Source organism: Ranitomeya imitator, chromosome 5 (assembly GCF_032444005.1).
Source record: "Ranitomeya imitator isolate aRanImi1 chromosome 5, aRanImi1.pri, whole genome shotgun sequence".
NCBI lineage: Eukaryota > Metazoa > Chordata > Amphibia > Anura > Dendrobatidae > Ranitomeya > Ranitomeya imitator.
Genome location: NC_091286.1, coordinates 100,269,612 through 100,292,191, shown reverse-complemented (window position 1 = coordinate 100,292,191; position 22,580 = coordinate 100,269,612). Strand labels below are relative to the sequence as shown.

Sequence of the window (22,580 nt, the reverse complement as noted above, 5' to 3'; positions counted from 1 at the left end):
AAGGAGCTCAAGATTAAAGTCCACATGAGACACCCAAAGAACCTAGATAACTTGGAGAAGATCTGCATGGAGGAGTGGGCCAAGATAACTCCAGAGACCTGTGCCGGCTTGATCAGGTCTTATAAAAGACGATTGTTAGCTGTAATTGCAAACAAAGGTTATTCCACAAAATATTAAACCTAGGGGTTGAATAATAATTGACCCACACTTTTATGTTTAAAATTTATAAAAATTTAACTGAGCAACAAAACTTTTTGGTTTGTAAGATTTATGCATCTGTTAATAAATCCTGCTCTTGTTTGAAGTTTGAAGGCTCTAACTTATTTGCATCTTATTAAACCTGCTAAATCTGCAGGGGGTTGAATACTACTTGTAGGCATTGTATTGTATGGAGACCATGTGGTGATTGGTAGAGACAGGTCTCCTTTTTTCTTGTTGGCTAACCATGACACAGGAGTACTAATGCTAATACAATCCTGCTTTTGGAGATATTGAGTTTGGTTGGAATATAGAGGTGTGTAAATTATAAATATTCATAAACTGGTTGATAATAAGGTAATTTTTTTGTATTAATGTGTTGATTATGTGTGGGGAATTCTATTGAATAATTCTGGCGTCTCCTAGATGGCATTTTGCTTTTACTGCTTATTATCCTTTTTGGTTTGAATAAAAATAATTATTTTAATATATTGTGTGGGATCTCTTCTTGTCCCTAACATGTAATGATGTGGGATTTAGTGGTTGCATATTAATAAATGTGTATAAGAGAGGCAGGGAGTTTTTTGTTCAAATAAAAACTTTCCTGTGTGTGTGTGCTTTTTAACTTGAGCTGACAGGATTAGTAATGGTGGTGTATTATAGACACCTCTCCATTACTAACCCCTGGGCTTGATGTCAGCTGACATTATAACGATGACATCAACCCCAATACTTTTACTCCACTTGCCACTGCACCAGGGCGAGTGAGAAGAGCAAAGATTAAGAGCCAGAATTGGTGCATCTACTGGATGCGACATTTCTGGGGCAGCTGATGGCTGATGTTCTTAGTCTGGGAGAGGGCCAATATCTAACGCCACTTCCTAGGATATTAATATCAGCCTGCAGCTGTCTGCCTAGCCTTTGCTGATTATTAAAAATAGGAGGAACTTCTTTTCATTTTTTTTTGGGGGGGTTATCCCTTGTGAATAGCCAGTAAAGGCTAAGTAGACAGTTGTGAGCTGATATAAATAGTACAGTATATGAAGCTCCATGTTTATTACCCTATTCGCAGACTATTAACATCAGCCCCCAGCTGTTGGCTTTTTCTCAGCTGATTAAGAAAAATATAGAAGACCCCACACCATTTTTAATTTTAGTTATTTACTTATTAGCTAAATACATGTACAGTAAGCTACACACACTGCACTGATTATTTATCTCAATGACATCTACCATCTATCTAAATCTGTATATAAGATTATTTTCTTAGTTAGAAAACTAGCTTGACATGACAGAAATACTGTATGTAAAAGCTAATGTTAAAAACGCATTGCATACGGATTGCATACGCATGTCATATGATGCGAGGTGAGGAAAAAAGCACACACGCATAGCACTCGCATGAATGCTAGGTGAGGAAAAGCTAGTATTTGGGTACACGACAGGGCTCGGAAGGGAAGCAAGACTGTTTGACTTTCTGAACGTAAAAAAGGCTGTAATTGAGAGCGGACACCATGTGTCACAATTGGAGTGCCCCTGATGTGCCTAAACACTGGAAATTCCCCACAATTTACCCATTTTGGAAACTAGACCCATCAAGGAATTTATTTAGATTTGTGGTGAGCACCACAAACCCACAGTGCTTCACAGAAGTTTATAACGTTGAATTGTGAAAATGGGAAAAAAATGTTGAGGCCCAGTACAAAGCTTAGAGGGGGAGGAGCGCCATATTGGAGTTGATAGAATGGTTTGATGGTGCCATGCCACATTGGCAGAGGCTCTGAGATGTCATAACAGCAGAAACTCCCCATAAGTGACATTATTTGACAACCAACACCTCTCAATGAATTTTTCTAGGGTTGCTGTGAGCATGTTGACACCACGTGTGACTCACAGAAATGTATACCATTGGGTGGTGAAGAAAGATTAATTACATTTTTACTGCTGAAATGTGATTTTAACCCCCAATTTTTAATTTTTATGAGTGTTAATGGTTTGTTGTACAATTTCTCCTTAGTACGCCAATACCCTACATGTAATCGGAACTACTTTTGAGGCACAGTTCAAAACTCAGAACGGAAGGAGTGCCATAATTTAGTGCAGATTTTACTGCCATGATGCATTAGGAGAGTAGACTTTGAGGAGCCTATACAGTTGTGTGAAAAAGTGTTTGCCCCATTCCTGATTTCCTACTTCTTTACATGTTTGTCACACTTAAATGTTTCAGATCACCAAATTTAAATATTAGACAAAGATGACACAAGTAAACATAGAATTCAGTTTTTAAATGAAGGTCTTTATTATTAAGGGAAAAAGAAATCCAAACCTACAGGGCCCCGTGTGATAACATTAGGTAGTCATATTGAAAATATTCATTTTTTAATGCACAAAAATCTTGCTTTTGCTCCAAATGTCTCACTTTTGCAAGAGGTAACATCAAAAAGTTTATTACCCACTTTATTACAAGCGTGTCAATACCTCACATGTAATCAAAAAATTCTATTTGGACAAATGGCATGGCTCAGAAATGAAGGAGCAATATTTTAATTTTGGAACACAAATTGGCTGAAATAGAATGCAGGCGATAACTCACTTTTGCAGAACCCCGAAGGTGCCCAAACAGTAGAAATTGCCCACAACTAACCCCAGTTTGGAAACTACACCCCTAAAGGATTTTATCCAGGTTATAGGGCCCTGGTGCCCAAGTCCCCACTCCGCATATTTGCCGTCTGTTTAACAGCCAAAAAACATGCGGGGATTGCCTGTGTATGTAACTTTTGAAAAAACCTCAACCCTTAGCCCAACTCTAACAGTTGGCCCAACCCTAATGGCAAAGAATGAAAAAAATGTAAATTATATATAAAACAAAAAATTATCTGAATAAGAGAATGACACGGGGTGGTAATTTACTAATTATTGGCTTCTGATCACTTTGATAGAGTCTATCACAGTGATCAAAAGTAACCAATAGGAAAAATCCCTGCTGTTGCCAGGTGCCATTCAGCATATCTTGGCTAGCACACTGGACATGCACCCACCAATTTTTTTCAGGAAGAGGAGGTGGAGTGCCTGAGGACAGAGAAGGAGGGCCAAGGGGATGGAGGAGGTACCGTGCTGGGGCTTGTGGACATCATTTCACTCTTCTCTCTCTCTCCTCTGAAATGTATATGTCAGAAGAGGGAGAAACGATTTTTATAACAGACACACCTTTTTTTTAACGTGATCACCGTTATTTATTGAACAACGGCAATCAAGTGATCAGGGACCAGAACATCCTGCCCTGATTGGTAGATTTTTGGGCTCTATGGGGCGCTATACCCTTATTCCCGATTATTGTTTTAAAACGGCAATGAGGGAATAAGGCCACTTAGTGGCCGCCATTTTAATGCATATCGTAAGGGGTTAAAGAAGCACTTTTTATTGGATAAATGTGTGCATATATGCATGTAATATAGTGTGAGTGTGTTAATATGCACACCTACCACCGTGCTTCCCCTTGTTCACGACAGTCTTTTGCTCTTCTAAATTTTGTCACCACTCTGCAGATTGCGCTCTACGTTACTTGGAAGTGACTTTTACAATATAAGCCATAGGATGCATCACAACCCGACATCATAGGCTTTCACTGTAAAAGACTTCCAGCTTATACATAGAGTAGAGAATGATCCACATAGTCTCATTTGCGGTGACGTCATTTAGAAGAGTGGAAGAACAGTATTGGACTTTGGAGAGAGCAATCCGTAAGTATATAAACACACTCACACTACATAATATTACATGCATGTACTGTATGCACACATTTATCCAATAAAAAAGTTAGTGGGAGAGCTTGTTTAAAAATTCAGAAGAGCATACACAATTATCAGGGGTGTCAAACTGCATTCCTCGAGGGCAGCAAACAGGTTTTGTTTTCAGGATTTCCTTGTACTGCACAGGTGATAATTTAATCACCAACACAAATAATGAGTTGGTGATTAAATTATCACCTGTGTAGTACAAGGAAATCCTGAAAACATGACCTGTTTGCAGCCCTCGAGGAATGCAGTTTGACACCCCTGCAATTATGATTTTGTAAGCATATGTAAAGCCTTCACTTGGTTTATGAAAAGAATATATCATTAAAGGGTTTTTACCATGAACCAAAATTCATTTTAATCAATAGATCTTGGAATAATAATAATTTCTACAATTTGATGTGTTTAAACTAAAATGTTCCGGTGCTGAGATAATCTTATAAATGTGTCCCTGCTGTGTGCTGTGTAATGGCCGTGTCTGACCGAACAGGAACATGGTTTGATCACATCACAGCTCCTGGGCAGGGGAGGAAGCAAAAGAGGAAACACACATTACAGAAGGGGATCACAGCTGATTCTTTTTGTGAGGTAAAACATTTCCCTAACCTGTTTTTAAGCAATGTTTTACATCAAAGAAAGAAATACTTTCCGATCCCCTGCTGTAATGTCTGAATACTCTCCCCCCATCCATTACACAGTACACAGCAGGGGCACATTTATAAGATTATCTCCTCAGAGGGACATTTTATTTAAACACATCTAATTGTGGAAATTATTATTATTCCAAGATCTGTTGATTACAATGAAAACACAAAAATAAAAGAGTGAGATTTTTGGTGCTTGGAAATAGATGAGTTACATGGCAAAAAAGTTAATTTTAAAGACAGCTTATTGAAAACAATATATTATAGTAAACAGCCATTTCAAAGAACAAACCGGAAGCAGGATGTTTATGACCATCATATAGAGGATCTGTACTCACAGTTAAGAGTTGTGATTTAGAAATATGCAGCGGCAGTATAGCACTGTAAATCTTGTGGCATGAAAAACACCCCTCCCTTCCACCCCTTCAAACTCTCAACCCTCAGAATGAATTTTCTTTAATTCTGGCCTCATTTTCTTCTCTTTTTTGTAAGGAGCCCCCCATACAGTGCTATGAACATTTCCCTTGAGTGTTCACGCATAAGTAAATCAAACGTGAAATATTTAAATACATTTTACTAGGTTATGTAAAGAATCTGTAAAATAAAGAGTAAAAATGAAAAAGCCAGGCACTGATCTCAAAAACTAAACCATAACACCCGAGTCTCATATATATCTTTAACAAAGCAACTGTATCATGATTTCCACTTCTTATATCTGTAAGGCTAGGATCACATTGCGTTAACATCAGCCCATTCAACACATGCGTTAACAGGCTGCTGTTAACACAAGTGCCGATATGTCATATCGCTAGCGCAGATAGAGCTAGCAGATGATCTATCTGCGCTAGCGGTGACGGACCTGGAAACGCTGCAGCCCGCGTCCCAGGGTCCGTCACTAAATGACGGCACATCACTATCTCATGCCCTTTTTGGGTGTGTGCTAGCGATGCGCCCAAAATAGAGCTAAATGGCAGCGTTAACAGACTGCGTTATGCCGCGGTATAACGCAGTCCGTCTAACGGACTGCTAAAGCGCAATCTGAACCTAGAATAAGCAAGTTCATCATTTTTGGTCTATGTTTGGCATATATGCTGTAAAAGCTTTCAAAGTATGCGCTAATCATGTCCATATAGAGTCCTTTTGGCTTCAGCCTGGCCAATATACGCCTTTGTCTCAACTCTCCAGTCAGTAGAGTCAAATGAAAGTTCTGTCCACATAAGACTAGTTCACTTCTGTAGAGTTAACAAAAGTGGCCTGCAGCACAAAGCTCTAATGTCTACAGTGGGTGGGAGGATTTAGCCTCTTGACTTTGGACTGCTTAAATATTTGCCAACTTAAAGGTGGCATGATCACCCATAGGACATTCACTTCCTTCCTACAAGGTGGTGGCTAATGGATATTTGGTATATAGAAAAATCTCCAGAAGCTACTTACGAAACCTTTCACTAACGCTCTGTTGACCAGGCAATGTTAATAGAAAAATACATACTACAATGACTTCCACTGGCCTATGTCTTTTGCTTTGTTCTAGAAATGCCTAACTGCTTTTATATGGACAATCCCATCATTGGAGGAGCCTCAGCTCACATGAAAAATCTTTCTCTGTGTTTTTTTGGGACTCAAATAGGTTTTTATTAAGAATACTATCACAGTATGCAAAGTACAATAATACATTCAGTTTTTTATTTTCACAGTAAAACCCCCAAACATCGCGAACTTAACCCCCCTCCCGTTTAGACAGCTCACACTCTTTCATTAACATATCCTATACAATTAGGCAGATTTATATTAGCCATTATCACATACCGAAATGGTGTAGACAGTACTTCCTACAGATAAAGACCCCCGAGACCTTTCCCCTCCTATCCACTTCCTAGCCCATTTCCAGCCAAGGAATCCACAATTTGTCATACACCCCCATTTTTCCGCTTTTCTTGTAAACTCCCTTTTCGAGAGCAAGAACATGCTTCACATATTTGAGAAATCTTTCTCTGTTTTATTTAGTGCAGTGGGTTATGACTGGTGGGTTAAGGCAGCTATAAGAGAAGTCTAGAAAGGGGTTAACAGGAGAACAGAGTCTGTATATTCCCTTCCCTCACTTTCTTCTGCTTCCACAGGACCCTTTTGGCTCTTCTACCACCACCAAGAGCTACAATGTTCAGGGGTGTTTGGATTTGTGAACATGATGCTAGTCTTTGTCAGGAAAGGGATGAATATTTCACATATAAATGCAGAGGTTTTTATTAGGAATCATTGCAACCTATCCGTTTTGACGGATGCTCTGACATGTACTCAGACAAGTACTGAGGAAGCAATCCCCCTCATTTACAAAGTGCGGATTTTCATTATTGAAAACATCTTTTAAACTTTTACAGATCTTTATATTTTGGAAGTAAAATATGGTAGCTCACAATAAATGATGGATAGTGGACATCCTAAAAATAGTAATAAATTGATACCCAAAATATAGTAGAGAATTTTACAAGTGCGTACATTTCATTTTCTCAAAACTGGGAAACCTCTTTAATGAATAAGAGAATAGTTGCCATAGGTAATCCTGCAATGAAAACTGTGTGGAAATCGGATCAGTCTTCATAAAAGCATAAAATAGAATATGTTCAGGTAATGATTAAATAATAGCAATGAAAAAATAAACTATAATAATGTTTTAAAAAATAGGTATTTTTTACACGTTTTTTTTCCTCTTTCCCACCATGAACCAACCACACAATAATGCATGGCATTGCTCTAGATTTGTGCAAGGTATTTCTGTAAACTCAGAGGCAGACTCTGAATCTTTATGCAATGTTCAGAACAATTCAATCTTTATCATATTTAGCTTGTTTTCCATTACTATGCCACCTCTTAGCAAGTTGTAACATGATATTACATTTTGCCTCATTTGCACCGTCTCTTCATTCCTTTTCATCTTTCTACTGTCCAATTTGTATCTGTTAGACCATTTCTTTGAATAAAACATCATTGCTTGTTTTCCTGTTAACTGTACTTATATACTGTATATATATATTGAAATATAGGGACCATATAAAAAAGCAGAAAATACAAAGTCTTGCACAGAATAAATTAACACGTTACGTTCAGATTAACATAGTTTGTTGTGCCTGTTTAATAAGAGCTACTACATAGGCAGCAATTAATCATAAGCCCCATGCAGAAAGGAGATTTATAAAACCAAGAGCCAATGAAAAAATGAAGTTGTTGCTTTAACTTTTAACCAAGAAAAACTGGATCCCATATTCTAGATGTGGTCTTACAAGTGATTTATAGAGGGGTAATAACTTGTGATGAGCGAACATGCTTGGATACGGTGTTATCTGAGCATGTTCATGTGCTAACCGAGTGTCTTCTTCGTGCTCGAAAAATATGTTATCGTTCCCGCGGCTGCAAGTCTCCCGGCTGTTCGACGCCTACAACACATGCAGGGATTGTCTGTTTGATAGGCAATCCCTGCATTTGTGGCGGATGTTTAACAGCCGTAAGACATGCAGGTGCGGGGACTCAATCATATTTTTTGAGCATGAAGAAGACACTTGTTTTGCACACGCACATGCGCTGATAACACCTTATCCGACGACGATCTCACAAGATTTTCTCTCTCTAAAATCATGTTTTCTTTTACAGCTGCTGCTTGACATTGAGTACTGCTGTTCAGCTCACTTGTAACCAGCTTCTCTTACAATTTTTGTACAAATGCTTTATTTACCTTGGGTTGAACATATGGGATTAAGGACTCAACGCTGAGAGTTTGTGCTGTTTACAATAGAAAATATAACCTTAACCTAGAAAAATTATTATCCCAGAATTATGCATTATTCCATATCATTGTATCATTTATGGAAACCAATATATGAAAGCCCTAGCAAAAATAAGTGAATATATTTTCCGCTGATTTTGTTCCATTCATTTTCAATTTACAGTAAATCAATAGCTTGGATATCGCCATGAAAATCTAGAACTCTGCCCGTAAGTCAAGATTTCTTTAAAATATAATTTTACTGTTTGAGAATTGATGTCAAGTGTCAAGGAAAAGCCAAGATATAAAAAATAACACATCATGCATATTAATGATTAGAAATGGCTTAAAATTCTTTAATCAGGATGGCAATGATGCTAAAAAGAATCCCTACCGATGCCGAGTTCATGCTAAAATGCATTATAAATAAATAATTCTCTGTCACATAGGACAAAATCATGCAGTGTAGAGGTGACTGAGGCACTTAAAAGACTGCATTAAATATTCCATTAGCATTATAGCACTGAGAACATTTCCTATTACTTCTCAAGTAATATAATCAAATTCTGTGATACAAAAGCCACTGGTGACAATAAGGTCATTTAAGCTGCTGCTTTGTGAAAACATAATATTTTCTGTAAGGTAAATGTTAAAACCTGCCTTTATATTACATAATATTTTATTATCAATGTGTATATTTGACTTAAAAGTCTTAGAATAACCTTTAAGTCATATTAAAAAATAATTAAGTGGTAAGCTCAAGATAATAATAAAAAACACTTAAACTAAGGAAATAATTGCCAGTAAGCAAATAAATAAATGCAAAGCTTAAGCTCATATCATATTTTAGGTAAACACTTGGCTCCCCTACTGATCAGTAGTTACACAGCTCCATTCAATGTGTAGCAGTTGCTGCCGGGCACTGCAGATATGTTCCTATTTAAGAGAATAGGAGCTGATCTGCAGTTCTCGTCAGCTGTTGCACATTGAACAGAGCTGTCCTGTTGGGTTATCTTTGGATTCGGTCACCGCTGTGTCACAGTTAACCACCGCTGAATTATCTGATGATATGACCTATTCCATGGATATGGTTATATGCCTGGAGAATCCCTTTAAATGCAGTAACTCAGACAACCTCTCTAAAATCAAATCTTTGGAATAGCACTAGTTACTTACTACTGGCCATAATTGGCTATTTTTTCCATCCAGCTACAAATCTTGATTACATTTTTCATCATTCTCAGAGAACACATATATACCATGTACACATAAACCCCCTACTTGCCTAAGATATCAATTCTCTGATGGAATGCCCGCCTTTATTTTGACTGATATTCTGTAGACTTCGAAAACTTCAAGCACATGACGAAAATTTACCAATGCGAACAAGCATGGAAAATAAAGTCCCTAAACCTAATTGACAATCCAGCACTGCCTCCAACAGAGATGTCTAGAACTTCTTACCCATTTCCTTGACCTCTTGTGTCTACTTCATATTCTTTAGAGATTAAAAGCTAATAAAGTCAGAACTCCTATCTACAGTATGTTGGAAACATTTGTCAATTTACTGTACCTCTTTCCTGTTCCTCACTGAGATTTGTAATTGTTATACTGTGTTCAATTAATATTGTGATTGGAAGTTGATGGTGCTATATAAAAAAATAAGCCAAAATCTGTCAATATTTCTTGGATTTCTGAGCATGAAATCTAGTCCGCTTTATAATTATACGCTAACCAGACTTGCCATATCTAAATTAGTAAAGACGGGGAATTCTGCATTTGATGAGATGAGAATAATACTGTAACTGCACTTTTGAGTATTACAGGGCTGGATTTTTAGGAAAAGTCTGTGTGGACTTGTTTTTTTTCTTCTACTCTCGAGTATTTTCGCAACAGAATTGTCTTGCCTAGAGTTTCTTTTAAGATAGATCACTGCTATGACCGCTACGTTTTGTCAGTGGTGACCCTATAAATGTCCTAATACTTAATAGAGGACTTCCAGCAAATAAACAAATACAAAAAAAAAATGGAAACAAAAAAAACTAAATTATAACAGTAAAAAGAAGCAAAAGAGAAGATGAAGGAAAAAAAAATCTTCTCAAGTCTGTCAGTCCATGGAGATCAGACTGCACTCAGATAACGTTTGTTTTCCATAGACTCGGTGCGATCCGAATATCCAATTAAAATCAGGCATCTGCATGTTAACTGTTCATGTAGGAATGCTCGGACCTGACACCCATAATGTGGTGGTGCACCACAACAAACTGAAACTCATGAGAATGGGGCTTTCCTTAGATACGTTCATGTGTACCCTTGTCATTTTGATTACACTCATGTATGTTGAAATCTAAAATTTAAGTGATAGATAAAATCCTTGAATTTTGTCACACCTGATCATGGGTTGTGCCAGGTATCACAGCTCTATTGAAGTGAATGATCTGTAATGCAAAAATAATCTTTTGACGGGTGTAGTGCAATTTTTGGAAACCCTGGACAACTCTTTAAGAATTAATGCTCAACCTTTTTACCTTGAATTTGTAAGTAAAACATATCTAGAGTTTGTACAAATGAAGACAATTTACTAAATAAATTATTACATGTAAAACTATTTTTCAACCCACAAAAAAACATAATTCTTTAATATAAATAGATTCTATAGAATATGAAAACATATATCCGGTATACAACTTTACCGCTAAACTAAATACACCAATGTGAATTGACATAAAGAATAAACTTAGAAAAGGATGCTACTTTTTTAATACAATATTTTCCTGAAATTGTCAAAAACAAACTTTGTCATCTTGATAATGAAATAAACTATATTTACATTTTGTGACCCCTAAACGTATCTCTGTCTCTCGAGATGAGTGGATTTGGCAAAATTTGAATTAACCTGTTGATGTGGATTTTACTGAGAAATTCAATTTCCAATGAAGTTATTCTGCATTAATTTAATGTCCCTTATTATTCAGACCCCAGAGCATAATAAATGTAAGATATAAAAAAATAATTATACTCACCTCACTGCTCAACTTTAAAGCCAATCCCACTGCCCCCTGCCCACTGTATGATCCTTTATAATGTCATCACATTTCCAGCACAGTGTTTATTCTGGGCCAGGGATTCCAGCTGTGAGCAAGACAGGGAACATGAGCTGTGAAGTCTTCACACTGACCAACTTCACAACGATATCGCTAGCGATCCGTGACGTTGCAGCATCCTGACTAGCGATATCGTTGTGTTTGACACACAGCAGCGATCTGGATCCTGCTGTGACATCGTTGGTCGGAGCAGAAAGGCCAGAACTTTATTTCGTCGCTGGATCTCCCACAGACCTCGCTGAATCGGCGTGTGTGATGCCGATTCAGCGATGTCTTCCCTGGTAACCAGGGTAAACATCGGGTTACTAAGCGCAGGGCCGCGCTTAGTAACCCAATGTTTGCCCTGGTTACCAATGTAAATGAAAAAAAAAAACACTTCATACTTACTTACATTCCGGTGTCTGTCGCATCCCTCGGCGTTCTGCTTCCCTGCACTGTCAGCGCCGGCCAGCCGTAAAGCAGATTACAGCGGTGACATCACCGCTGTGCTTTATGGCCAGCCGGCGCTCACAGTCAGTGCAGGAAAGCACAGCAACGGGGGACAGACACCGGAATGTAAGTATGTAGTGTTTGTTTTTTTTACATTAGCACTGGTAACCAGGGTAAACATCGGGTTACTAAACGCGGCCCTGCGCTTAGTAACCCGATGTTTACCCTGGTTACCAGGGGACTTCGCATAGTTGGTCGCTGGAGAGCTGTCTGTGTGACAGCTCTCCAGCGACCACACAGCGATGTAATGTATGGTCCTCCATGCCTCTGTTGCATTGAATTTTTGACCAGGTATTCGCCATAGCCTGGGGCTTCCAGCCACAAGTAGGAACTGGATCGTGTGTAGTGAACCCTGGTACCAGCTCACTGCCAGAAGCCCCAACCTAGTGTGAACACCAGGTAACATGACAGAAGAGCAGAGGACCAGGCAACAGGAAGAAAGAAACAGGAGTGGCTGGATGATCAAGGATCTCTGTTTTCTTTTTAAACTTTTGACAGCCATCTACTGTTTAGCAAAATGATTGTGGCAGCTGGCTGCCATTATGCTCAGTTTGCGCTTAGTGAACTGCAAAAAAAATCATATTATTCAGAATGCAGATTTTTGTAAAATTTGAATAAGATTCTATTTCATTTGAATACATTCTCCCATTTATATTTATGACCTAAAATACAATTATGCCATATATATAGGAGACACAAAAAATCAGGTCAACTAATTCCAGTGTAATTTATTCTTGCTATATTGAACCAGCTAAGGTAAAGTAACAAAATACTGATAAAGTAGTAGATAGAGTTTTGAACAAAGAAAAAAGAGGGTAGTTCCAGCTGTGAAAAAGATCTTGAGAGATCGAAACGCGTTGCTTGTACTCTGTTCTCCGCTGTATACATGTCTACTATGTACAAGGATCTAAAGGTCATGATGGAATTTTAACTTGGAAATAAAGACTTTGAAATTTAAAAGAGCTGGAACTACTCTCTTTTTTCTTCATTTGGATATCTGCTGCACGTCAAGTCAGGATGAAGTTCCGCGCACCTGTGGTTGTCGGTGAGCTGGCTGAGGCTATGCCTCACTTCTTTTTCTTTACTTATTGTGATAGAGTTTTGACCCTATATTTTTGTGATTTGAGTGTATTTAAAACATTTTGGTTGCATTTTTTACCATTTTTTGGCACTTTTGCTATACTTATATTTCAGTGCAGGTCATATATTTCAGATTTCAGGCAAAGAACAACACAAGCAACAAATTAATGAAGCAGTACAATGGGGTAGATGACAAATCATTTTATTCACATTTCATATAGTCATTCATATCTTTTGAGTTTACAAATCGTATAGAATGGACCAACAGTTCATTGAGAGTGCGGAGCCTTCAGAAGTTATAGCCTGCAGCTTTTTGGTAAGAAGGATAATGCTGATTGCATTCACACAAGTCTTGAGCCAATTTAATAAAATGTCATTCAATTTTATGTCAACATTATGTTGACATTTATAACAGCAATGTATTACAGTTTTTGATAGACTTATTTCTGACTTCTGTAAACAGATGCTACCGAATAGACAAGTGTACAACAAATCCCAATAGGACAGAGACAGAATGTATCTGTTTCTAGAAATTAAAGCCTAAATATGAATTAAATCTATTTTATAGTCTTTTCTCAAGAAATATATAATGATTGGTAACTGAAAATCAAAAGGGTTGTCCATGTGCACTGCCAATCTATGTATGTTTTATTGGACTGCCAAAAATTAGCAAGTAGAGCCCTCCGCTGTTGCCGGCACAACACAATTGCAACTCTGCTCATAAAGGGTACATATGATAGTAATGATCATAGGGGTCTCAGTGGCAGGAACTCCAGTGTTCACACATTTTTTATGTATTCTTTGGACAGATGATAAGTTGGAGTTTTGGGACAACTTCTTAATGGGTTGTCCATGTAATGCATTGGTGTGCTAGGTCCTCCATTGGAAAAGACATTCTACAGCTGGCTAAACACTTATTACTCTAAATTTAATGGGATCTAGCTCTCCAGAATGCAGCACAACTATTTTGGCGTCTTCAGATCATAAGGTTACGATCAAACTAAAATTATGTCTATCACACTCCGATCAGAATGTGAACATAGTATGATCGGATTTTCTCGAATGTGGAGAAGATGGAACTTTTCTCCATTTTCTCCATTCTGTCGGTCTGTTAAAATCGCACCACATTTGGATGTCATCCAATTGCAGTCCAATGTTTTCCATTGACTTGCATGGCTGAGTGCAATCCAAATATTACATGCAAATCATGCATGCAGCTATTTCTGCATGCTGTAAAAATCGGACATGTACACGGTCCTATAGAATAACATTGGTGTTGATCCAATCTCATATCTTGTCGGATCACACTCGGACCGAAAATACAGTCATCTGCACAAGCCCTAATATTGATCTGAACCCACTTCAGTAGGCATTATGATGGTCTCTAACAGTCAATTTTAGCTTATTTCCATCTACATGACAATATAAATTTTTAATTAAAAGTGTAAGGACTACTGGACGTTCAGGTTTTGCCTCATTTTTAAAATGTCCTACTCCTTAAAGCAAGTTTATTTTTCGTATCTACAGTCAGTTTTTCTGAGTTTAGGTGCAACTGTACATAACTAATATGAAACTTTACATCATGTAGAAAATGGAAGCGTCATATTTACAGCATTATTCCTTGGTTAAAAAAAGTACCAAACCTAAATCATAAGCAGTGACGGTCATTTTGTTGGTTGGATCCCAAAGAGTATGTAAAAAAAGCCTTCAAAGTAACCCAATTTACACTGCATTGGTGATTCTAGACATATACTGTATTAGATTTTACGTGCCTCTGGTACTGGAATATTGAATAAGCTAATAAAATGGCCAACACTTACTATGTGCATGTGACTAGTGGTACTCTATGTATTACACATCATCGATACTGGTGTATCTTTTGAAAAATGGTTTGACATTCACATGACTCAGTAAAGGTAATGCCATATTGAATATTATTGAATTATGTACAGTGAAACACCATACTAGTATCTATACCCGTACAATCCACATTAGAACAGAGCATATGGTTTACATGTGAGCATTCTGCCATTGTCTTTTGTCGATGTTGATGCACACGTCTATGAAAGAACACTATTCTGAGACTGTGATTTCATTTACAATCGCAACTGACCACTTTTTACATCACGGCCCAATTCAAAGCTAAACAAAAAAGTCATGCGCACATTAGGATAATTAACAAAATCCCACCATGCAGTCCCATTGATCATGAACAGAGCTAGCTCTACACAATCAATAAGTTATTTTCTTTTTCTTGTTTCAGTAAAAGCATTTTTTCTGCCGATCCATCTTCTTTCTGGAAGACAGAAAAGAAAAAGAAAATGCATGTGGGAGTTACATATTAATAATAGAACAATCACTTAGCAGTTGTTACATTCACATCACATTCCACTATGATTAACTGAATGCAATATCATTTTCATTGTTACATTTGCATTACATCATAGTTTACTTTTAGACAAAAAATTACAGTCATTTTACAATTTGCATTGATGAAATTCTTGAAGAACACTGGTGAACGGCCTTTAAACCTGAGGAATGGCAATCCCCCAGTGTGTATTTCCTTTTTTTTTTTCATTGAAAGATCCACTGAAAAGCACGCTGATCACATGTTGTCCGGCAGCTGAGACTTTCGGCAATCAGCTGTAATCTCAGGTAGAATGTGGTAAAAAGTGTTCCTTTTTATTGCAGCACCACCACAGGAGTCATGAAGCCTTACAAGTAGAGATGGGCGAACATGGACTTCACCAGGACTCTGAACACGGACTTCACCATGAAGTCCGTGTTACTGTTCAGGTTTTGCCCCCTGAACATTGGGTGTTTGTTGCGCTGTCATGTGTATGACAGAGCGGCAAATGAGTTAACTGGGAGAATTTGACTGCGTGAATTTGAACTGTGGTGAACTCATCTCTCACCAGACAGAGGTCACCATAGTTCAGCCTGGCTGGGAACGCAGCCTCAATGACCAGAGGTAACCTCGATGAGGTCACCACTGCTCACTGCTGCTGCTTGCAGCAGCTCATTCATCAGTTGCACCATTCAGGTTGAAAACCATTTATCCCTAGACATGGATTACAGTGTGGGACAGAATTTAGGACAGGTGAGGGATATTGTTGTTTTTTATTTTTATTTTCTTACAGAAGATGAGGGATTCAATGGAATGGGCGTTATGTGAGTATAACTGCGTTTGCTATTTTTAAATAATAAAAGGAAAAGGGTGCTTTGTTTCAAATAAAAGACTTTATACTTGCTGTGTCTTTATTTACAAATCAATTTATCGACGCTTTTCCATTACTAATCCGTGGGCTTGATGTCACCAGACAATACAAAAGTGACATCAACCCCACAAATATGATCCCCACTTGCTACCACTACAGGGAAAGATGGAGGAGCAGGGCAAAGCTCCAGAATTGGCACATCTAATAGGTGTGCCTTTTTTGGGCAGCTCCGGGCTGCTATTTTTATGCTGGGGAGTCCCTTACCAGCCTCAGAATACCAGCCTCTCACTGTCTGCTTTAGCAAGGCTGGTGTTAGGTGTCGAGTTCCCGCTTCTGCACAGGGGGAATCTCAAACCATCTCCGCTGCAGTCTCCCATTCTTCTCCAGCTGCAGTGGAGTCTGCTCAGTAGAGACGTTGGTCCCAGCGTCTAACTCAGGCTGATACTGGATGACTGGTTACTACTGCCCTTCCAGGCTCTGTTCTTGTAGCCAGCAATGTTCAGCAGCGAGCAGGTCTTTCTGGGACTAAGTCCTGCTTTTCCCATACTGAGCATACCCACGGGACGACCTCCCATTGGAGGTCGGGGGTCACATGTTCAGGTCCTGGTGTGGCTTCTATTGGTCCGTCCGGAAGGTCTTGTACCACTTCCGCTATAAAAGTTTTGCATGGCCGCTCGGCCATGTGCTAGTGTTCATTTGAAAACGTGTGTGTGTTGATGAGTGCAAGTCATTCTTTAAACATCCCCTCCCCTGTGTATGACTGCTCTCGTAAGGTGGATTTCTGCTATCTAGCGCTCAGCTGAGCTATCAGCATTAAACACACTTAACAGCGTCTAATTGCTGTGATCGCCAGTGCGGTGCCGTGAGCTATTAGAGTGCTTTCCTATCCCAAGTCTGGGTGGTTAGTGGCGTCCGCCAGAGCGGCACAGCACGCACTCTTGTGCATTTACATTATATTTTCAGTTACTCTGACACCCCAGTTGCGGTGTCGAGCACAAGTGGCCTGAACGTACTCTAATCCTGTGACACAACAGGGTTTGCTTCCTTCACACTGGGTGAAGTTAACCCATGTGGGTATCCACATTGTACCACCATATAGTCCATCATTACTTAGCAGCAGGTTCCATCTCTGCACGGTGGACCCCGGGCTGCAAACGCACCTATACCATTTCTCTTATAATTTGGTGTGTTCCACCAGCCCTAACATTACAATAGCGACAGGGTTAGTCGCTGGCTAGTAATGACGGACAAACAGCAATCCTTGCGGTACATCCAGCAGTTGGAGGGTAGGTTGGCGGCTCTCGAGTGCCCAACCTCAGCTGTGGATGTAACCGCAGTTGCTGTTCAGGCTGCTAGCGTGGCTGCAGCAATCTTGTCCACTGCCACCCCTGTTCCAACTCTATCTCGCCTCCTGCTGCCAGAAAAAGTTTCTGATGATAGTAAGTTTTGTAGGGATTTTGTGAGTCAGTGCTCTATACTACTCTACTATTATATAATACTCTATAATCTCGAGCTTCTGGACTCTCGTTTCCCCACAGAATGGGCTAAGGCGGGGTTTATTGTGCGTTGGAGTGGGCTATGCCGCTGAAGGAGCGTGGCGATCATGTGGTGCAGAGAGCTTTGTTGTTCCTGAGCAATCTGAAACAGGTCTTTTTAGGACCTCGTGTCACCCATGATACGGCACTCCAACTGTTGGCATTGACTCAGGGCTCGTCCTTGGTCAGCCATTTTGCTGTCCACTTTCGCACCCTAGCATCTGAGCTGGAGTGGTCGGATAAAGCCCTTATTCCGATATTTTGGATGGGGCTGGCTGACCATGTGAAGGACGCCCTGGTCACTAGGGAGATTCCCGCCACACTGGAGGAGTTAATAGCAATGTCCACTCATCTTGACCTCCGTTTTCACGAGCAGAGGTTAGAGCGAGCCCAGTGTAGGCAGAGGTTTCGGCTGGCTCCTACATTTGCCAAACCTTTGGAATCTCCAGTCCAGGCTCCTGAGTCACATGAGGCCATGGAAATGTCACGAGCGGCATCTAAGTCCCAGACCGCTCGTGCACTCAAGGATTGTCATGTTTGCTAGCAGTCAGGACATCTTGCCACCAGATGTTCCCAGCAGTTGAGGAAATGTCAGCATCTAGTGGTAGTAGGTGGAGGTACACTAGACACGGCGACGTTTGCCTCCAAATTGTCCTTGAAGGGGACAATTACAATAGGCTCATTCACTCACTCGGTAGAGCTCTTTGTGGATTCTGGGGCAGAGGGCAATTTTATGTCTTCTGCCGTCGCCCAACTTCACGCAATACCCCTGGTAATGCTAGCTCAACCAGTGACTGTACGAGTGGTGAATGGGTTGACACTGCCCTCACAGATAACACACCAGACCATCCCTTTCACTCTGTCCTTGTCGCCATCTCATCAGGAGATTATATCTCTGCTCATCATTCCTGAGGGAATTGATGAGTTTCTGTTAGGAATCCCTTGACTACGGTATCACTCTCCTCATATCGAGTGGTCCACAGGCAGAATTTTAGGATGGAGTGAATCTTGTGGGGGTAGATGTCAGAGGGAAAGCTTTCAGGTTGCTACTACTGAGGTACAGATTTATCATCTATCCCCAAGCAATATTAGCCCCATGCTGATGTGTTCTCCAAAAGGGCTGCGGAGACCCTCCCGCCTCACCGCCCCTATGACTGTCCTATTGACCTCTTTCCTGGTGCTGAGCCTCCCCAGGGTCGAGTCTATCCGTTGTCTCTCCTGGAGACAGAGTCAATGGCACAGTATATCCAAGAGAATCTGGCAAGAGAATTCATTAGGAAGTCAGTGTCACCTGCAGGGGCTGGGTTCTTCTTCGTACAGAAGAAAAGTGGAGAAATGTGTCCATGCATAGACTACAGGGGTCTTAACGCCATCATCGTTAAGAATAAGTACCCACTACCCCTGATATCTGAGCTTTTTGATAGGCTACGAGGAGCAAGAGTATTTACTAAATTAGATCTGTGGGGTGCTTACAACCTGATTCGCATCTGTGAGGGGGACGAATGGAAGATGGCTTTTAACACCAGGGATGGGCACAATCAATATCTGGTGATGCCCTTCGGGTTCTGTAATGCCCCAGCTGTTTTCCAATACTTTGTAAACAACATCTTCCAGGATATGCTTTCCACCTCGGTCGTAGTTTATCTGGATGATATTCTCATCTAGTCTCCAGATATAAACTCCCACCTTAGAGATGTTTGCAAGGTCTTCGACCTCATGTGGGCTAACTCTCTCTATGCCAAGTTGGAGAAGTGTGGGTTTGAGCAGGAGTCCTTGCCTTTCCTTGGCTATATCATCTCTGCCCAGGGATTGGCTATGGATCCTGCCAAGCTACAGGCTGTGATGGACTGGCTGGAACCCCACTCCCTTAAAGCGGTGCAGCACTTTATGGGGTTCATTAATTACGATCGCCAGTTCATTCCCCACTTCTCAACTTTGGTAGCTCCCTTGGTTGCCCTGTGTGCTGCATGTTTTAGTGCTGCGCAGCCTGCCTGTTAATACAAGGGGCGTCATTAATAGGTTGCATACCAGACACTGTGCACCACACCTATCAGTGTGACTGGCGTCCTATGTGAGTTATATCAATGTGCATTTTTTCTGCTAGGCAGCCAACCCCTGCAATGTTTGGTTGGGGTGGCTGTTTTTATCAACTAGTTTGCACCTGTGCCGCTCCTAGCCTTTATCAGTGGAGGCCTGCTGTATCCTGCTAAGTGTGCATTTGTCATCAGACAGGGTTTTGGGAAGGCCGTATCTCATGGTATGTATTTTTTCTGAGTTTTTTCTATGTTAGCTGTTTCCCACATACATACTCTATTGTCATGGTTAGAACACATACGCATCACAGTATATTGCAAACAGTTGTCATATTCTCGAGAAATCCACATTTTTAAAAATATGTAAATGAGCTGTTAAGATCTATAGGCCAGACACTGATCCCCCTGAAAATCTGCCTCCAGAGATGTTTTTTTTTCTTCTTTTTTTAAAAAGGGGGTATTACCAGTGTCAGACATGTAGATCAGGAGAGCCAACTGTCAGTCATTACATGTCTCACACTGGTAATGCCCTCTTTGGTCATATAGCGCATGTGTGCAATTCGCATACTTGAGCTCACTAGCAGATTAAACTCCTGCACTCCTTTCTCAATTTTCTTCTATTGAGAAATCTGGGTGGTCCTAGGAGAATTCAGGGGAAACATTGAGCGACTACAGACATTCATTCTAAGAACTATCAATAGCCCTACAAGATAAGTATGACACCTTAAGGTCCCCTATTTCTTTCTCCCTACCAATAAAATCTGCATTATTGTTTTTTCCTGACACACTAATCTTCTTCACAGCTGTACGCTTACACAGGTTCTTTAATGTTTTATGGCTCTCTCTCTATATATATTGCTAAGTTGTGAGCTGTGACATCCTCTCATTATCCAAAATCACCACAAAACTACTGCTGGATTTATTGCTTCTGCCTTCATTCAGGCTATATTACTCCATAATTGGCTGTGCTATGCCATGTAATGTGACAGCGGCACAGCATTTATGGGAAAGCATCCTCAACCACGCTGAGGTCGTGGGAACTTTCCCAGGCTAATGTATTCTTTGAAATTTGCAGGCTCTACCAGATCCCTACAAATGTCACACAAATTTAATTCACAAATCAAATTGATTCACATATCTCTAGTACTTACTTTACTTCCAATTTTGATATGCCTTCTGATCCTTCCTCAGACATGTCTGAGTGTAATGTTGACAAAACATTATAACATGTCTATGTCATACCAAAAAGTTGCAAAATTAGAGGTACACTATTAACAAAGGTTATATTTAACTATGAAACTGGTCATTCTGGAAAGCCTTATTTTTACCACCAAAATTTACATTATATTGTAGCATAATGAAAACCTGGGCTTTACCTAAGGTTGATATTTGTTATAGAGAGAATCAAGAAGTATACCCTGGTCCAAAACCTTCGTACAGTTGGGCGTAGCCACCAAATATGAAGCATATCACCCATGGAGCTGCATCCTCGAAAACAGTTTGGGGAGTAGTTAGCGACTGCCTTTGCTACCCTGGCAGGGGTCAGGTACCCCTGGGAAGCTCTACTAAATAAGCGTATCCCCAATTTGCCCAGACATTCCCGAGCCCTTATTGCATTTATATTTTTAGCGGCTAAGCAAACTATAGCTTCGGCTTGGAGAAAAACAAACTTGGATCTCTCGGGAGTTAAATCTCGTCTATCGTGGTACATGGTAAGCGAAAAACTATCTGCCATACTTACCGACAAAATGGACAGATTTGAACTTATTTGGCTCCCATGGGCGGACTATGCAAGCCATACCCCCTTCGCTATTCTGGTATCTCGGCTCTCCAACTCTAGTCCTCAGGCTTCTGGTTGACGTACCCAATTGGGAGAGGATCTAACATAATCTCTCCTCAGGTCTCCCATCCCTTACCTTCCCCCCGACCCTCGACCCCCACCTGGTTGTTTTTTTTTTTTTTTATTGTTACTGTGTTAGTTTACTGTTAGTTTACCGGAACATAATTGAAGGACAGTTACCCCTTCTTTATGATGCAATGTAATTGACAAAATATCATTGTTCCTTCTTTTCCTGTACCATATTTGCGAATTTCAATAAAAATTTATTGTTTAAAAAAAAAAAACCTGGTCTTTACGATTCCTATGCAGAGTAAGAACTGATAGATGTTGTCACCACCCAATCTTGACAAGAGTTAGTAGACTCAATGGGAAGATTATCTGCTCTTACTGAGTCTAAATACTTATAGTATATAGGCCCAGCGAATATATCCGAGATGACAAATGAAGCAACCTTAGGGCTTGTGCACATTGTTATTCTATGGGGCAATGCACATGTCCAGTACTAGGAAAAAAATCAATGCATGCCTGAGCTTGAACTAATATTTGGATTACACTCGGCCAAGTACAGTAAGTCAATGAGTTCAGGGAAAACATCGGACTGCACGCGGATGACATCTGAGTACAGTCTGTTTTTTATGGACTGACAGAATGGAGAAGATGGAGACATTTTTTCCCTATCTTCTCCTCATCCCAGAAAATCGGATCACACTATGAGCATACTCTGATCAGAGTTTGATTAAAGTGTGATTTGCACAATCGACCTCTTTCTCTCAGGTAAGAGAATTTACGCTTGTGTGACTTTAGGCTAAGAAATATAATTTACCCAAGTTTCATCATATTTTGCAACCCATATTGTTCTGGGGCTTCTGAGTTGAAATCTTGCAGCATGTC

The 22,580-nt window shown here is 39.9% G+C and overlaps 1 protein-coding gene across 2 annotated transcripts in view; it reads right to left on the bottom strand.

The window, feature by feature from the left end:
- SYNDIG1 (synapse differentiation inducing 1) overlaps positions 1-22,580 on the bottom strand; it is a 355,181-nt gene that overhangs the window by 14,523 nt on the left and 318,078 nt on the right. The window contains exon 4 of one of the 2 annotated variants that reach the window (XM_069768972.1): positions 15,254-15,359. The exons of the other annotated variant lie outside the window; for it this stretch is intronic. Coding sequence (XP_069625073.1) covers positions 15,288-15,359 — 72 coding nt within the window. The 3' untranslated portion in view covers positions 15,254-15,287. The remainder of the gene's footprint in view (positions 1-15,253; positions 15,360-22,580) is intronic. 2 annotated transcript variants of the gene reach the window in all.